At 41.2% G+C, this 19931-nt stretch overlaps 1 protein-coding gene across 1 annotated transcript in view; it reads right to left on the reverse strand.

The window, feature by feature from the left end:
- Positions 1–19931, reverse strand: part of kcnh5b (potassium voltage-gated channel, subfamily H (eag-related), member 5b) — a 386291-nt gene that overhangs the window by 279000 nt on the left and 87360 nt on the right. Inside the window, exon 3 of the mRNA XM_059988032.1 lies at positions 15508–15614. Within this exon, the coding sequence (XP_059844015.1) occupies positions 15508–15614 (107 nt within the window). The remainder of the gene's footprint in view (positions 1–15507; positions 15615–19931) is intronic.

The raw sequence follows: 19931 nt of genomic DNA on the forward strand, positions 1-19931 counted from the left end.
AAATCCAGTTACTGAGTATGTACCACATTGTAGCTAAGGAAAGCAAAATGGCTTATCCTGTAACAGGATGAGCCTGGAAATGTTTCCAATGCAAATACAACATCACCATACCTACAGGTGAAAATTGACACACAACTTTAATTGATAGCGAATTTTATACACGACAACTGTTAAAAGGAGAAAGAAGTTATTTGGCTTATTAATATAAATCTGACTGTGAGATCACCACAGATAGTCTCTTCAAAGAGGACCACAAGCTTGTCGTAGGGTTTGAACACTTGCATACTCTTCAATGACCTGGAGAGCCATGTTAGCTGGACTCGTGGTAGGGTCACCGAGGCCAAACAGGTCAAAGGGTAGAGGCCAAACTAAGAGCGGTCCACTGGTCCTCCGGGTACGGGGTTCAGCTCAGGGCTAACCCTGACTGGTAAAACAAAATTGAAACAACGATAAATAATCTCTGTGCGCGACAGTGTTCCTGAACTCAAGTGGCATTATGAACACCCTCTCCTCTCGCTCAGTGATAGTCTACATTTAGACTCAATGCCAACTTTATGAGCTACACTTGTACACCTGCTCATTAATACAAATACTTAATCAACAAATCAGGTGACAGCAACTCAATGCATAAAAGCAAGCAGACCTGCTCAAAGGGTTCAGTAGTTGTTGAGACCAATCGTCAGAATGGGAAGAAAATGTGATCTAAGTGATTTTGACCATGTAATGATTGTTGGTGCCAGATGGGGTGGTTTGAGTATCTAAGAAACTGCTGATCTCCTGGGATTTTCATACTAACAGTCTCTAGAGTTTATAGAGAATGGCTCAAAAAAAAACATCCAGCGAGTTGCTGTTCTGTGGACTAAAATACCTTGTTAATAAGAGAGGTCAGAGGAGAATGGCCTGACTGGTTCAAGCTGACAGGAAGGCAGCAATAAATCAAATAACCACACATTACAACAGTGGTGTGCAGAAGAGCAACATCTCTGAATGCACAACATGTCAACCCTTCAAGTAGATGGGCTACACAGCAGAAGTCCACATGCATACACTCAGTGGCTACCTTATTAGGTACATCTTGTACCTAATAAAGTGGCCACTGATTGTAAAGCTCCGGGCAATTTCTGGAGTGATGAATAGAGCTCGGAGTACCAAGAACAGTTCTGTTATCGCAAGAGCAGTGCAATTTCAAAAAAAGGAAGTGGAAATCTGTGATAATTCTGACAGACTTACGGGAAGGAAAAATGACAGCTTTACTTTTGTATTACTTGCTTTCCAAGGAATTAGCATTCATTTTATGATTTTAAAATCCACAGCCTATTTCAGTCTCAAACTGAAGTTCAAGTCCACATAGGAAAGCTGCCCATATAGACAGAAAAGCAGTTTTATTATAGAGAAGAATCAAAAGCACAAGTATAAGAGGCATTTATTCACACATAGCAGAGCCGCCAACTCACTGTGTGAATAGACAAATCAAAATGGGCAGAGTTCTAAAAGCACACTGGTTTACTGTAAAGATTCAACACTTAAAAATGTGAGCAGAAAGATATGCAAGTGTAACCAAAAGGACTGTTTTGTGTGTTTTTAAACTTCTTTCTCTCAGAAGAAGTGGAATTATTAGAATTCCACTTGAGGTCACTGGCTGATAATGTGTTTCTCAAGGAACTTGTCAGTTTTGTTCATGTTGGATGTAGTGATTTGTCCAATTGGACATTCATTTATATTAGCTACAGGGAATTAATTAGCTAGGTTTTAAAGGTATTCTGAGAGGCACATGAACAAACAGGGGACCAAGGGAAATAGACTACATGCAGGCAGATACGCAGTTTGAACTGGCAGTACTGGTTGACACAGACCTCATGGGTTAAAGTGATCTGTTCCTGTGCTGTACTATTCTATGTTATACGTGGGGGCCGAAGGTTAACATTCTCTGAAACATCACTGCAGGGAGATGAGACAGGATGCTGAACACTTTGCACGTGAGCATTTGTAGAGGGTGCAAGATAGGGTCAATGGCCTGAGTTTTTAAGGAAAAGTGTGATTTCGGGGACAGAGAAAGCTTGTTCTGCTTGGATTTTTTCACTTATGCAGAACTAGAACAGAGGGACTAGGGGAAAGAATGGAGATATTAATAGAGATATATTTCTTTCCTAAGGATGGGTCAGCAAGACTCAAATAAGAAATCAACCCTGTGGTGACAGCAGAGTACGGAATCTTAGGCGGCCTTCTCATACTTGCCGCACCCCAAAGAACAAAGGCAAATGCCAGGGAAGTTGCATGAAGGAAAGGTCAAACCTAATCAGAAAACTCAATGACTTGAAGGTGTTTACATCTTCTTCTACAGCATCTCATGAGTTTTGGAAAGCTTGAGTTGCAATGTTTTGTTGAGGGGACTGGAAATGAGGCAGAATCTCATTCCCATTTGGATCTAACACTGACCTTTATTACGGGGGCCTTTTGAGGTTAGGTACACACAGAGGAAAGTGTTCTTGGGATCAGCTGGTGTTGGGTAGGGAAAGTGAAGTATTATATCATCAGAAAACGTAAGAAGAAATGCAGGCCATTGTGGCACATAGATAATGGGAAATCCTATTGGGGATCATAGTAAATTCTATCATATTAATTCAAATTGCTAAGGAAACTGGCACAAATGGAAAACAAGTCAAGCATATTTAGCATCAAAAAAAGGAAAATGACGTTTATTACTAGGCAGTTCTGACTGACGAGTCTGATTGATGAAGTTACGGATAGAGCAGATCTCAGATAGGGTAAGAGAAGGGAGCATATACCAGTCCTCTTAGAAGAATCAGAAGCGGAAAGACTAAGAAATTTCAAGTTCCTGCGTGTCAATATTGTAATGTCAGGATCTACTTCTGTCTTCTGCACCTATTGTCTATTGTCTATTGGGATATGGGGACAAGGCAGGGACTGGGTATTGATAGTGAATGATCAGCCATGATCTCAGAATGGCAGTGCAGACTTGAGGGGCCGAATGGTCTACTTCTGCACCTATTGTCTATTGTCTATTGTCTATTATCAATGATGACCCCCTGTAAGTAATACATATTGGTCTGTTGTCTACGTATGCACATTGCGCTCTCTCTCTCTCTCTCTCTCTCCCTTCCATTTCTCCCTCATCTCTCCTTCCCCATCTCTCCCATCTGCATCCCCACCCTCATCCCCCTCTCACCCATCCTCATCCCCATCCTCCTCCCTCCCATCTACATCCCCATCCCCCTCTCACCCATCCTCATCCCCATCCTCCTCCTCCCATCTCCATCCCCATCCCCCTCTCACCCATCCTCATCCCCATCCTCCTCCCTCCCATCTCCATCCCCATCCCCCTCTCACCCATCTCCATCCTCATCCCCCTCTCTCCTGTCTCCCATCACAGTACAGAGAAGGCAATCAGAGGCGCTAACAAATGTGTGGCTAACAATGAAAGACACACTGAATTTAAAGTGAAAGTAATGTGGTGATGGCTTTAGTTGGGAAAGCTGATGAACTTCACAGTGCTAACGAAGGCTGGGACTCATATATTGAGAGGATTGAACCGTACTGTAGCATGAACAATGTGGAGGAACAAAGGAAAGCTGCTACATTTCTTAGCTTAATGGGCCCAAGAATGTACAATCTCTTACACAAACTAACCCCTGGAAAGCCTGCAAGCAAGACTTTGGATTAAATCATTACAATTTTACAGAATTGCTTGAGCCCTAACTGCTGGAAATAGCTGAGAGATTTATATTTTACAAAAGGAACCAGTCAAAAGATGAAAGCCTTTATAAATACATTGCAGAACTGTGCAAACTTTTCCAGTACTGTGACTTTCCAGATGGATTTCCTGATGCACTAAGGAACAGGCTTGTATGTGACATGCATAGTCAAAGCACTCAAACAAAGCCACTGGCAGAAAGAGGCCTAACTTTAGAACAGGCTTTGACCATTGCAGTATCATTAGATACTGCAAAGGATGCCTCAGATCTACAGAAAAGGAGGTTAGAATGTGAAATACACAGAATGTTCATGAATGGTGCAAAAAGCCAAAAATGTTATCATGTGGCAAATCCTCCCATGGTGCAAGTGACTGTAGATTAAAAGGAAAAGTTTTCAGAAGGTGTCACAGACAAGGTCACATAGAGAGAGTGTGTCGGGCAGACAAAAAGCACAACTAAGTGAAAAGTCTCAAACACAAAACTAAGCAAGTGCATAAAGTGACTGAATGTAAAACAGAATCAGACAACACAGAGTATGACAAAGGTTAACTGCCATGCCTAGAAGTGCATAGTATTACCAAAGCAGATCACAATATAATATGAATCACAATAAATGTGTCCACTGTAAAACTGAAAATGGAGCTTGATACAGGGTCAGCTTTGTCCATAATGCCAGAGGTTGATTACAATAGACTGTTTTCTAAAGAAGATCTCAGTATTGCTAAAGACCTGCACAGGTGAAAAAGTGTCTCCCAAAGGCAAACTGAAGGTAAATGTGACATACAGAGGCCGAACACAGAAAAGTAGAGAGCCATCATTTTTTGGATGTGAATGACTGAGAAAAATCCAACTAGACTGGCACTCAATCAAAGCTCTCAGTGTGACTTCAACAGGCAACTGCAGCACAAATGGTAGCACTAACGGTCACAGCTGCTTAATGCTAGTCAGAAGATGTTTGAGTAGGGAATGGATAAGCAGATCAAAGACTTGCCGAAAAGCTGTTCAGGATGCCACAAAGTTCAAAATGCACCCCCAAAGGCACTGTCACACGCATGGGAGCGGCTGTCATCACCATGACAAAGAGTACATATTGACTTTGCTGGGCCATTCATGGACTTCATGTTCCTGATTGCTGTGGACGCTCATTCAAAGCAGCCAGAGGTTATACCAATGAAATCAACCACCTCAGCAAAGACTGTCTCTGCTCAGAGGCTATCTTTGCCAGAAGTGGCTTACCAGAGTGACAATGGACCACAATACACATCAGAAGAATTCTGACTGTTCATAAAGAAAAATGGCATCAGGAACTTCAAATCAACTCCTCACCACACAGCAATGAATGGGTTGGCTGAAACGTTTAACAAAACCTTCAAAAAGCCCATTAAAGCAATGGAGAAGGGGGACATTTCTCCACAGCACAAGGTAAACATCTTCCTTTTTGTGTATGAAAACACTGTACATGCAATGACAAATCAAACACCTGCAATGCTGTTCATGAACAGGGGTCTGAGATGTCGCAGAGACCTTCTGAAAACAGATCAATGGAGAGAAGTACAGAATAACCAGTTCAGTCAGTTACCAACTGAAGCAGCAGGGAGCTTCAAGATTGGACAGGAAGTCTTAATGCATGGTTACTGAGAAGACAAGCGGGCACCCAGTAGAAAGTTACAAGAACTGGACCACTGATGTACGCAGTGGATGTTGGAGATCATAAGTTGAGAGGTCATGTGGACCAGATACTGGGTGTCGAAGCAAAGAACACACATGAGTCAATTGCATCCAACAAGATGGACAATTTACAGTCACCAGAATTAGCTCTCAGGGGTGATTTCACTGACAGCAATGTGACACTGGAAAGCAAGAATGTTGTCTTAGACAAGACACCTACCAAACCTGATGCCAATCCACAGGTCCAGAGGCTCTATCCTAAAAGAAACAGAGCGCCACCCAAAAGATTGAACCCTTAGAACTATGAAGTTAGTTATGACTGTTAATGTGAAAGCACGTTTATTTGGAATATGGATTTATGAAAAGGAAATTGAATGTTTTGTACATATACAGTTTTATGTTGCATTAATCTAAGAGGAAGTGTAATGTATGGGTCTATTTCTTTTAGAGCAATGACCCTTAGTACTACATATCGATCTGTTGTCTGCGCATTCACTGTTGTCTACATAGACGCTTTGCTCTCTCTCTCTCTCTCTCTCTCTCTCTCTCTCTCTCTCTCTCTCTCCCTCTCTCTCCAATATGAACACACCAGTAAAAGCCATCTCCCACATGCATGCTTTTACATGTAGTTTTGCAGAGACATCACAAATATCTCTGAGGATCTATCCTGGACCCAACATAATGATGCAGCTACAAAGAAGCATGACAGCAGCTATACTTCATGAAGAGTTTGAGGAGATTCTGTATGTCACCAAAGACACTCGCATACTTCTACAAATGTACCTCATTTGAACTGCCTGCATCACCATCTGATATGAAGACACACACTCAAAAATTCAAGAACAGCTTCTTCCCCTCTGCCATCCGATTGGATTCATGAAAACTACCACACTACTTGTTTATTTCTATTTTTGTATGAATTATTTAATTTAACTATTAAATATATATTTACTGAAATTACATAGAAACATAGAAAACCTAGAGCACAATACAGGCCTTCAGCCCACAAAGTTGTGCTGAACATGTCCCTACCCTAGAAATTACTAGGCTTACCTATAGTCCTCTATTTTTCTAAGCTCCATGTACCTATCCAAAAGTCTCTTAAAAGACCCTATCGTATTCTCCTCCAGCACCGTTGCCGGCAGCCCATTTCTTGCACTCACCACTCCAAGTAAAAAACTTACCCCTGACATCTCCTCTGTACCTACTCCCAAGCACCTTAAACCTGTGTCCTCTTGTAGCAACCATTTCAGACCTGGGAAAAAGCCTCTGACTATCCGCACAATCCACGCCTCTCATCATCTTATACACCTCTATCAGGTCACCTCTCATCCTCCGTCGCTCCAAGAAGAAAAGGCCGAGTTCACTCAACCTATTCTCATAAGGCATGCTCCCTAATCCAGGCAACATCCTTGTAGATCTCCTCTGCACCCTTTCTATGGCTTCCACATCCTTCCTGTAGTGAGGCGACCAGAACTGAGCACAGTACTCCAAATGGGGTCTGACAGCTGCAACATTACCTCTCAACTTCTAAATTCTGTTCCACGGTTGATGAAGGCCAATACACCATACGCCATCTTAACCACAGATTCAACCTGCGCAGCTGCTTTGAGCATCCTATGGACTTGGACCCCAAGATCCCTCTGATCCTCCACACTGCCAAGAGTCTTACCATTAATACTATATTCGTCCATCATATTTGACCTCCCAAAATGGACCCCACTTCAACTTATCTCTGTTGAAGTTCATCTGCCACTTCTCAGCCCAGTTTTGCATCCTATCAATGTCCCACTGTAACCTCTGACAGCCCTCGACACTATCCACAACATCTCTAACCTTTGTCTCATCAGAAAACTTACTAACTCATCCCTCCACTTCCTCATCCAGGACATTTATAAAAATCACGAAGAGTAAGGATCCCAGAACAGATCCCTGAGGCACTCCACTGGTGACCGACCTCCATGCAGAATATGACCCGTCTACAACCACTCTTTGCCTTCTGTGAGCAAGCCAGTTCTGGGTCCACAAAGCAATGTCCCCTTGGATCCCATGTCTCCTTACTTTCTCAGTAAGCCTTGCAAGGGTACCTTATCAAGTGCTTTGCTGAAGTCCATATACACTACATCTAGGGACTAGTGGTGTGCCACAAGGATCAGTTCTGGGTCCATTGTTATTTGTCATCTATATCAATGATCTGGATAATAATGAGGTAAACTGGATCACCAAATTTGCTGATGATACAAAGATTGAGATGTAGTAGACAGTGAGGAAGGTTTTCAAAGCTTGCTGAGGGATTTAGACCAGCTGGAAAAATGGGCTGAAAAATGGCAGGTGGAGTTTAATACAGACAAATGTGAGGTATTGCACTTTGAAAGGACAAACCGAGGTAGAACAAACAAGGTAAATGGTAGGGCACTGAGGAGTCCAGTAGAACAGAGGGATCTGGGAATACAGATACAAAATTCCCTAAAAGTGGTGTCACAGGTAGATAGTGTCATAAAGAGAGCTTTTGGTACATTGGCCTTTATAAATCAAAGTATTGAGTATAAGAGTTGGAACATTATGGTGAGGTTGTATAAGGCATTGGTGAGGCCGAATTTGGAGTATTGTGTGCAGTTTTGGTCACCGAATTACAGGAAGGATATTAATAAAGTTGAAAGAGTGCAGAGAAGGTTTACAAGGATGTTGCCAGGACTTGAGAAACTGAGTTACAAAGAAAGGTTGAATAGGTTAGGACTTTATTCCCTGGAGCACAGAAGAATGAGGGGAGATTTGATACAGGTATATAAAATTATGATGGGTATAGGTAGAGTGAATGCAAGCAGGCTTTTTGCACTGAGGCTGGGGGAGAAAAAAAACGAGACGACATGGGTTAAGGATGAAGGGGGGAAAGTTTAAAGGGAACATGGTGGGGGGGAGCTTCTTCACACAGAGAGTGGCGGGAGTGTGGAATGAGCTGCCAGATGAAGTGGTAAATGCGGGCACAAGTGGTAACATTTCAGAAGAACTTGGACAGGTACATGGATGAGAAGGGTATGGAGGGATAAGGTCCAGGTGCAAGTCAGTAGCTCTAGGCAGAAAAATGGTTCGGCAGAGCCAAGAAGGGCCAAAAGGCCTGTTTCTGTGCTGTAATGTTCCATGGTTTTATCTACTGCTCTTCCTTCATCAATGTGTACAATCCTCAAAAAATTCAATCAGGCTCAGAAGGCACGACCTGCCCTTGACAAAGCCATGCTGACTATTCCTAATCATATTATACCTCTCCAAATGTTCTTAAGTCCTGACTTTCGGGATCTTCTCCATCAACTTACCAACCACTGAAATAAGACTCACTGGTCTATAATTTCCTGGGCAATCTCTACTCCCTTTCTTGAATAAAGAATAATATCTGCAACTCTCCAATCCTCCAGAACCTCTCCCATCTCCATTAATGATGCAAAGATCATCGCCAGAGGCTCAGCAATCTCCTCCCTCACTTCCCACAGTAGCCTGGAGTACATCTCATCTGGTCCCAGCGACTTATCCAACTTGATGCTTTCCAAAAGCTCCGGCACATCCTCTTTCTTAATATCTACATGCTCAAGCTTTTCAGTCCGGTCAATCACCAAGATCCTTTTCCATAGTGAATACTGAAGTAAAGTATTCATTAAGTACCTCCGCTATCTCCTCCGGTTCCATACACACTTTCTCACTGTCACACTTGATAGGTCCTATTCTTCATGTCTTATCCTCTTGCTCTTCACATACTTGTAGAATGCCTTGGGGTTTTCCTTAATCCTGCCCGCCAAGGCCTTCTCATGGCCCCTTCTGACTCTTCTAATTTCCTTCTTAATCTCTTTCCTATTAGCCTTATAATCTTCCAGATCTCTAACATTATCTAGCTCTCTGAACCTTTTGTAAGCTTTTCTTTTCTTCTTGACTAGATTTATTACAGCCTTTGTACACCACGGTTCTTGTACCCTATCATAACTTCCCTGTCTCATAGGACTTATGCAGAACTCTACACAAATATCACCTGAATATTTACCACATCTCTTCCGTACTTTTCTCTGAGAACGTCTGTTTCCAATTTAAGTTTCCAATTTCCCGCCTGATAGCCTCATAATTCCCTTTACTCCAATGAAATGCTTTTCTAACTTGTCTGTTCCTATCTCTCTCCAATGCTATTGTAAAGGAGATAGAATTATGATCACTATCTCCAAACTGCTCTCCCACTGAGAGATCTGACACCTGACCAGGTTCATTTCCCAATACCTAATCAAGTACAGCCTCTTGTCTTGTAGGCTTATCTACATATTGTGTCAAGAAACCTTCCTGAACACACCTAACAAACTTTACCCCATCTAAACCCCTTCCTGTAGGGAAATGTCAATTGATGGTATTTTTGTTGTTATTATTATATATTGCATTGTTCTGCTGCCGCAAACACAAATTTCACGGCATATGTCGGTGATTCTGACTATGATTCAGTGTTTTCCAAGAACCTAACATTACAGGGATGTTTGATTCATGAACAATAAAGAGAGTGAATTGTATATACCCTACTGAGATTGCAAAGAATAAATCACAAAGTAAAAAACATAGAGACTTATCCTCAAGATACTCAAGTATGTGAGTTTCTTGGGGATATATCATATGATACCACTGGGGCAAGCATTTCAAAACTCTGTGGATAGGTTTGTGTACCAATAAGCTATGAAAGACAAGTGCAGTGTCCTTATTTAAAAGGAGATCTGAGGAAATCTTTATCTCTATCCTGAGATTTGAAGAGTGTCAAAGGTATTGCTTCAGCTTCAGTACTGACAGTGTTACTATCATGTTTTTTAACACAATTTAACTCCCATTATTTTTTAAATCAGCTGTGCCATAACAAATTCCAGGAGTCTAAAGATAAAATTCCCCAATTCTAAATCTTACCAGCTTCTGAGTCAGCAGAAGGTAGAATGTTAAAAGCTGCTATATTCCATCATCTGCAGCTGGATATAATGAAATTCACTCGGTGTGATAAGAACACTGTCTGACTCCTCAATAATAAAATACAAAGAAGATGTTCTACAAGAGTGGTTACTCCCCCACACTTTTCTCCTGCACAATGACAGTGGCATCCAGAGATTAACGGAATCAAAATAACAGCAAATATATGTTGAAACTATTGTTTGAAATATGACAAAGATAAGTTTATCCACCTACATCCTATCCACCAACATTCCCAACCAAAACACTTAGTTTGCAATGGACCCTATGCTACACCATCCTACTCGTTAGACAGCTGTCCCATCCCAAGAAATAACCAAATAGACCTCTGCTGTGTTTATCCTTCCTGACGTCAGATGATCAAGGTTGTCCTCAATAGCCCAGATTTGGATCCCCTACAGCATCAGAGTGAGACTTTGCACTCATGTACTCAGTCTCTTACAATACAGGCAAACAATGTACTTGCATGCTATTTCTGCCCATTAGCCTTCAGCAATCATGTTGGGTGCCACAAAAACACAGCAATTAGCATAACGCTATTATAGCTTGGGGCATCGGAGCTCAGAGTTCCTTTACGATGTCAACTGTACATCCTCTTCGTGCATAGGCTGTCTCAGGGTCCTTCGGTTTCCTCTCTAACTACAAGAGCATACCGTTTAGTGGGATAATTGGTCATTGTAAATTGTCCCGTGATTAGGCAAGAGTTAAATCAGGTTTTGCTGGGCAGTGTGGCTCAAAGGACCGATTCTGCACTGTGCCTCTAAATAAATAAAATCTGTAAGAATTCTTCTCAATCTCAGTATTTACTGCTTTTCCATCATTCCAGTCTGAGAAGGTCATTTCAGATTTCTCTGCATTGTGTTCTATGTGACATCTTTTGGCTCAGGTACTCAACTGGAGTCTATCCTTTCATGCCCACGGGATGCTTTGCCAGCTAGCGTTATATTGTCAACAAGCTTGAAAACATTATTTTCATGTTGATAATAAATATGTATGTCCCAAGCGACACTCAGCTATATTGCTGCCTTGAAAATGATATCTTTATTTATGTGCTCCATTTTCTGCTCAATAACTAAACCACAATCCATGCTCATACTTAATCCACAATCTCACAAGTCACAGACCTGTCACACAATATATTCAGCAGGTTGTGCCCTTAGAAGACTTATGTGCAATATCACAGTTTACCTTTCATAGAGACTGCTCAAATAAAACATTGCTAACTAAATTGTCCGCTTTTTTTTAAGTATGGTTTCCCCTTTGATCTCGAGGACTGTTAATTGTCCTTGCATAATGTCTGAAAGCCTCTGTCCTCTCATTGTTTTATCCCCCTTCTTTTGCAATTATTGGAGGAATTTCAAAGCAAATGTGAATTTGAATGGGATTGGAGCTTCCTTATTAATACTGACTCAGTGATATAACAAAACCTTGTTTAAAATTGATTAAAACTGATTAAAATGTTATGATGATGGCTGTTCAATGTGTTTCTCCAAGCATACAGCACAAAAAATAAAATGCCTCTTGTATTTCTGGGTATCTTTAAAATAAAGTAATGGTGACTCTGCACAGTTTCCAGATACTATGCATTAACACAGTCAAGCTAAAATATTATTTTACACCACATAGATTACATATGTTGTCAGTTGTTTATGCATGCTAGACTAGTCACATTATCCACAAGGAACTGACTGACATATTTGACTCTTTCTTGTAGCCAAGGCTAGCCAAAACTACAAATTGGTGTAATCACAATTGCAGATCATCATCTCTAACAAGAGAAAATCTGCAGATGCGGGAAATCCAAAGCTACACACCCAAAATGCTGGAGGAACTCGGCAGGCCGGGCAGCATCTATAGAAAAGAGTACAGTCGACATTTCAAGACAAGACCCTTCATTAATGGTCACAGTCATAGCCCAGAATGTCCAATGTTTACTCTTTTCCAGAGATGCTGCCTGGCCTGCTGAGTTCCTCCAGCAATTGTGTGTGTGACTCATCTCCAATCCTCCTTCATAGATCTGACCTCTTGCTTGAAATCGGTATGGGAACTGGTGTATTTTTGTCACATGTACCAAAATACAGTCAAAAGCTTGTCTCACATACTGTACAGTTCTGTTTATTCCCTTCCATGGATGCTGCCTGACCTGCTGAATTTTTCCAGCATCTTCTATGTGTTCCTTGCATACCGTTTATAAAGATCAAATAATTATACAGTGCATTCAGATAGAGTAAGAAAATCATAGCAATGCAGAATAAAGCCATCAATGAAGTGCAGTGCAGAAAAACAACATTCTCTACATACATCAGGAACAAGAGGATTACTAGGCAGAGGGTAGGACCACCCAAGGGTAAAGGGGGAACATTTGCTTGAATGTGGAGGATGTGGGTACCTTACAAGTGCTTAATGAGTACTTTCCACAAGTATTTACCAAGGAGAAGGACGTGAAGGACTGGGAGATCAGTGCTCAGCAGATTGATATGATAGAGCATTTCGAGATAAAGGACAAGGTAATGTTAGGTCTATGGATAAGTCCCTAGAATCTGATTGGGATATACCCCAGGTTATTGAGAGAGGCAAGAGATGAGATTGCTGGGGAATTGGCTGTTTGGATTCAGTCAGGATTGTGTGTTGCTTACAGTTCTGGTCTGTTCCATTATAGGAGTGATGTAGAGGCTTTGGAGGGGGTTCAGAAGAGGTTTACCAGGATGCCGCCTGGATTAGAGGCTAAAATGAGGGTTTGGACAAGCTTGGGTTGTTTTCTCTGGAGCCGCAGAGGCTGAGAGGAGATCTGATAGATTATGAGAGGCAAACATATAGTAGACAGAAAGTATCTTTTCCCAGGGTCAAAAATGTCCAATACCAGAGGACTGCATGTAAGGTGGGAGGGGGTAATTTCAAAGGGGGTGTGGGGTGCAAGTTGCTTTTTTTTAAATGCAGAGTATAGTGGGTGGCCTGGAATGCACTGCCTGGGGTGGTGGTAGAGACAGAAGCATTAGGGACCTTTACAAGATGTTTAGATAAGCACAAAAATGTGAGGAAATTGGAAACATCTGGACATTGTGTAGTCGGAAGAGATCCGTTTAGTTGGTCGTTTGATTACTAATTTACTTGGCTTGGCACAACTCTGTAGGTCAAAGGGCCAGTTCTTGTGCTGTACTGTTCTACATTCTATGTTCTATGATAAAGTGCAAGGTCGTAATGAGATAGATTATGAGGCCACGAGCCCATCTTATCATACAAGTGGTCTGCTCAAGAGTCGATTAACAGAGGGATAGAAACTGTCCTTGAGCCTGGTGCTGCGTGCTTTCAGGCTTTTGCATCTTCTGCCCAATGGGAGAGGGAGAAGAGAGAACGTCTGCAGTAGGTGGTGTCATTGTTTATGCTGGCTGCTTTGCCGAGGCAGCAAGATAAGGTCCATAGAGGACAGTCTGCTTCCTGTGACGTGCCAGGCTGAGTCCGCAACTCTACAGTTTCTTGCTGCTACTTGCTGTTATGCATCTAGACAGAATACTTTCAATGGCGCATTCATACAAATCAGGAAGAGTAAATGGGGACATGTTGCATTTCTTTAGCCTCCTGAGGAAGTAGAGGTATTTGTGAGGGTTTCTACCAGTGACGTCAATGTGGCTGGAGCAGGACAGACATTGGTATGGTTGCACCTGGGCACCCAAAACTCTTAACCCCCCCCCAAACTTCAACACCATTAATGTCAACAGGAGCATACGCACAGCCCCCTTTGCAGAGCTGCAGATGGTATAAACACGCTCTTGCTGGCCCAACCTCCCCCCAAACACCTCATGCCACCAAAGCACAACTTCACCCATTTTCATTTATCACTTTGGATCACCAAGACTTTCAATGCAGTCTGGCAATGCAGGAGGAGAAATAGATCAGTGATGACAAGGACACACCATCACTGAAACTTGCATTCATCACCTTCTTTATTATGATGAGTTTGAATAAATTCAAATAAGGATGTCATTGCTAGAATTAGAAAATAAAAATGCATTTTAGCTGAAATGTATTTTCTGTTGTTAGCTGAGTTTAAATGCAGGAAGAAAGAAAGAAATACATAAGACAATCAATGGCCCAGATTATTTTATTTATGAAGACCTTAATCCATTGACTTTACATTTTCATTCTAAAAAATTTCTATTTCTCTCATAGCAGACCAAAACCATGTGCTGAGGAGCTTAGTTTTATCTCTCTGTGTTCCAAATAAAAAATCCATTGGGCAGTCTAAAATAAATCATGTATTAGCACCAACTAAAGTCTCTCCCCATCCAAAACAATTAAATTTACAGTTTTTGTCTTAATATTTAAGATTCTAGAAAATCAGCTGAATGAACGTCATTTCTTTCAGCATTCTAAAAAGTTTTCTTCACAAGAGTCAGTATTAAGGTATCTAAGCCAATTAATATTTGATGTTTTTCCTTTATTGTTTTTGTTTTTATTTTAACAAAATGAGCATATTACAATTAAAACTATTTCAAAACTATCATTCTCTTTCCAAACCCACTCACATGTAAACAGTTCTACAGCATCATTCCAAAGTATACTTGGAACAAGTTGATCAGCAAATCAAAATTTCCAGCATACGGAAACAAAATGATTAAGATTCTGTAATTTGATCCAGCTTGTGAATGCAAACCCCTTTTAGAAAATCTAATACTTAGGCTGTCCCACTTTATTTGATTATACTCTGGGTTGAGCTCAGGATCTCTGAGATTATATCACAAATTAAGGTTGCAGAAAATCTAAGGGAGCATAGGGCTTCTTGGTAGATAGAGTTGATGTGCCAGGGCATTCAACTAAGCATAGACTAAATAAGGTTTAAGTAATAAATGTTAATTGAAGATGGTTCAGAAGGCATTGATGAAGTGGAATGTCTCTGCTCAATTAACAAATGCTCCTTCTGTCTAGATTAATGAGTATAGAATTAAATCACAGTAAGGAATGGACATATCTTTATGGATTAAAACAAATTCTTCTGTCATAAAGGGGTTCTTGTACTTTCAAAAGCATTTAAGAGGAACTTACATATGCTCAATAATTAGTGGGATTATTTTATCAGCCTTTATAATCTTATTTCAAATACATCCCAAGAACAGTCATAAAGTAATGGATTTATAATAGAATTATCATTACTTACTGTTTTTATGATACAGAAGAACTTCAAAGCAATTTGATTCATAGTTGTCAAATGTTTGCCTGACTTTGTCTATGGTCTTCTTATCCGTTAGGTCTCCATACATGAAACTGGGCAATATAAAAGAGAGAAAGGAATTACTATATTAGAAAATCACCTGTGCTTTCTTTTGCTGGCATTGTACCCGTCATCTTAATCAGAATTGTATTGGATTGAAAGTGCAGGACAAAATAATATTTACTATTGGGAACAGCTAAATTACTATACAAATATTTTCATGATTCAGTCAATAAAGATGATTACCTGAAAATAATTCTGAACTTTAATTATTCATGCATGCCCAGAAGCAAGGAACAATATGCTGTTACCCATCCAAAGTATCTTTACTTCCCTTATCCGAAATCCTTGGGGCCAGTTGCATTTCGAAACTCAGAATTTTTCAGTTTTCGGAATCCCTCCTTATTGGTTCCGGGAACCCCCGCAGATACCAAAAAACATGTATGCTCAAGTTCCTTATTTAATGTCTCAGTGTGGGTGGACTTTAGGACCCAGTGGAGCTCCAGACCTACACACATCCTCCCGTTTACTTTAAATCATTTCTAGATAACTTATAGTAGCTAATACAATGTAAATGCTATGTAAATAGTTGTTATACTGCATTGTTTAGGGAATAATGACAAGAAAAAAATTGTTTCCAACAAAAACATTCAATAAAAAATAAAAAATATACAGCTTCAAACAAACCGAATCATACACATGGTAAATGACTTATTGGAATAAATGTAGAACATCATTGTCATTATAAAGCTTCAGTAACTTGTTTTTCTGTTTCTTTATCATATACAGTGATAAAGATAATCATATACAAGTGGTAGTTCCGACACCATATTCTTCAGTAAGGCGCCGCACAGCCACACCACGATCAAGCTTCTGCAATAACTCCACTTTCTGCGTTATTGATAATGATAGATGCTTCCTTCGTTTTTTCTCATTGTTACCCATAGGGGTTCCTGCAGCTCTTTTTGACATTTTCACAGTGAAATTAAACACAAAGTTAACAGTGAACACAAAATATAAGTGAACAGCAAATGCATGTGTAACCAGTATGAGCGCTGAGCCACGACTGATGTCTGGCGGCCTCTGCTAGCGCTGCTACATCACTCCTAAGTGACGTCAGCTGTTGGCGGAAAGAACTTCAGTTTTCAGAGATTTTTGGATTTCAGGATTTCGGATAAGGGATTGTGGACCTGAACTGCCAATTGGAGATGATCTAAAGTTCAAAACTCAAAGTAGATTGTATTATCAAAGTACATATATGTCTGCAAAACTATGTTTTCCAAAAGCTCCCTACTGGACAGCACCCTCGGGCTATTAAGTGAAAAACTTCACACCATCTTAAAGCTTCTTCCTTGTGCAGTTAATCTGATCAACCATCCTATTCAGCCCCCCCACCCCCCACTATCGAAGTTGAAAGTAATTTTTTTTATCAAGTACATACTGTATAGGTCACAATATACAACCCCGAGGTTCATTTTCTTGTGAGCATACTCAATAAAGCTATAAAATAATAATCATAATGGAATCACTGAAAGACCGTCAAGAAGTGCAGAAGGCAAAAAAACTGTGCAAATACAAAAAGAAAGAAATAATAATAAACAAATAAATAAGCAATAAATATCGAGAACATGAGATGAAATGTCTGCGAAAATTTGTCACTGATTGTGGGAACATTTCATTAATGGAGAAAGTGAAGTTGAGTGAAGTTATCCTAATTGGTTCAACAGCTTGATGGTTGAGGGATAGTAACTGTTCCTGAACCTAGTGGTGTGAGTCCTGAAGCTCTTGTACCTACATCCTGATGGCAGCAGTGAGAGGAGAGCATATCCTGAATGGAGGGGAGGTGGAGGGGGGGGATGTCCCTGATGATGGATGCTGCTTTTCTGTGGCAGCATTTCATGTAGATGTGCTCAATGGTGGGGAGGGCTTCACCCCTGATGGACTGGTCCGTATCCACTGCTTTTTGTAGGATTTTGCATTCAAGGGCATTGGTGTTTCCATATCAGGCGTGATGCAGCCTATCAAAACACTCTCCACAACACATCTATAGAAGTTTGTCAAAGTTTTAGATATCATGCCAAAATAGCGCAAACTCCTAAGGAAGTAGAGGCACTGCCGTGCTTTCTTTGTAATTGTGCTAACATTCTGGGCCCAGGACAGGTCCTCCGAGAAAATAACATCTAGGAATTTAAAGTTGTTAATCCCCTTCACTTCTAATTCTCCAATGAGGATTGGCTCATGGACGTCTGATTTCCTTCTCTTTAAGTCTATAGTCAGCTCCTTTGTCTTGCTGATATTGAATGAGAGGTTGTTGTTGGGGCATCACTCAGCCAGATTTTCAGTCTGTCCCCTATATGCTGATTCAGTCAGTGACAGTGGTGTCATCAGCAAACTTGAATATAGCATTGGAACAGTGCTTAGCCACACAGCCCTAAGTGTAAAGTGAGCAGAGCTGAAGAGTAAGTGATTGATGAAGCACACAGCCTTGTGCTGATGGAGACCAGGGAAGACATGTTGCCAATCTAAGCAGACTGGAGTCGACAAGTGAGAAAATCCAGAATCCAATTTCACAAAGAGGTACTGAGGCCAAGGATTTGGAGCTTGTTGATTAGTTCTGAGAGGATGATGGCACTGAATTCTCAACTGTAGTTGACAAAGAGCATCCTGATGTGTGCACCTTTGCGGTCCAGATCTTCACGGGTTGAGTGAAGAGCCTGTGAGATGGCATCGGCTGTGGACCTGCTCCTCCAGTAGGCAAAATGGAAGCAGATCCAAGTTGCTTCTCAGACGGGAGCTGATAAGTTTCATTGCCAAACTCTGAAACCACTTCATCACTGTGAAAGTCAGTGCTACTGTGCGATAGGCGGTGAGGCAGGACACCACACTCCTCTTGGGCTCAGGTATAATTGAAGCCTGCTTGAAGCAGGTGAGTACCACACACTGTCGAAAGGTTAAAAACCTCAGTAAACACAACAGCCAGCCAATCAGCCCAGGTCTTTAGTAAATGGCCAAGTGCCCCATCTGGGCAGAATGGTTTTCGTGGGCACATCCTCCTGAAGGCTACCCACATGTCAGCTTCAGAGACTGAAATCATAGGATCATCGAGGAAAGTGGAAGTTGTGATGGATCCTCCAAGTTTTGAACGGTCAAAGCGAGCGTAGAAGGCATTGAGCGCATTCGGAATCAAAGCCCTGCTGTCTCCTATGTTGCTTGATTTTACTTTGTAAGAAGTGATAGTAATCAAACCCTGACACAACTGTCAATCATCCTTCGTTGATTCAAGTATTGTTTGGAATCGGAACTTCACACGTGAGATGGCTTCCCAGAGATAGTACTCTTATAACATTCTTGGTTGCCAGGTTTGAACGCCTCTGATCCAGCCCTCAGCAGACTGCACATCTCGTGGTTCATACAGGGCACCTGACTGGGGAAGACTCTGAATGATTTTGTGGGGGATACACTCATCTACGACTGTTTAAATAAAGTCCATGACAACCATGGTGCATTCATGCAGATCCACAGATGCGTCCTTGAGCGTGGCCCAGTCCAGCAGCTCGAAACAATCCCGTAGCCACTCCACAGCCTGCCACAACCACCTCTTTGTTGTCCTAAGCTGTGGAGCATTGCTCTTTAGACTGCCTGAATGCAGGTGGAAGGACAGCCAAGTGACCTGAGTTCCCAAAGTGCATATGGAAAAGTAGGCTTTGTTATCTTAATATAACTGTGGTCTAGTACATTGGGAACACTGGTGCTACAGGTTATCTGCTGTTGGCAATTGGGCAGGGTTTTCTTCAAACAAGCCTAGTTGAAGTCTCCAACTATGATTTGAAATGGACAGTTTCTTGTTTGAAGATGGCATAATGCAGTATGGTGAACACTTGATCACTGTTGGCTTCTTTAGGCAGTTAAACATAATTAAGCTGTAAGAGGGAGCTGTAGCTAATTATAACTCAGTGGGATGTTAATTGGCTGTGGCCACACAAAATGGTCTGGTGGAAATGATGAACAGAGCTTTCCAACATAAAATAGGTAATGGCTGCATAGAGGAAAAGAGATCCTTGAAATCTAGCTGAAAAGAGCTGGGACAGAGAGTAAGTCATCAATATTTTATTCAGAGTATATACTAACGTCATTCTAGGCAGTACTTACAGGTGCCTTTCTCAAGAAAATAGTGGTGAGCCTAAGACCTCAATGGAAAGCATTTCAGGATGTTCAGATACCAGTAGCTGGGGTTTAATGTCTTACACATTGCTTGTCTGTGCTTAGAAATGAAGGTCGGTTGGGATTCATTTCTCCCATTTCTCCAGAGATCATGACACATAATCCATGATGGTTATGCAGTGCTGCTCCTATGATTTGGCAGAAAACTT

The sequence above is a fragment of the Hypanus sabinus genome, chromosome 2 (genome assembly GCF_030144855.1).
Source record: "Hypanus sabinus isolate sHypSab1 chromosome 2, sHypSab1.hap1, whole genome shotgun sequence".
Taxonomy (NCBI): domain Eukaryota; kingdom Metazoa; phylum Chordata; class Chondrichthyes; order Myliobatiformes; family Dasyatidae; genus Hypanus; species Hypanus sabinus.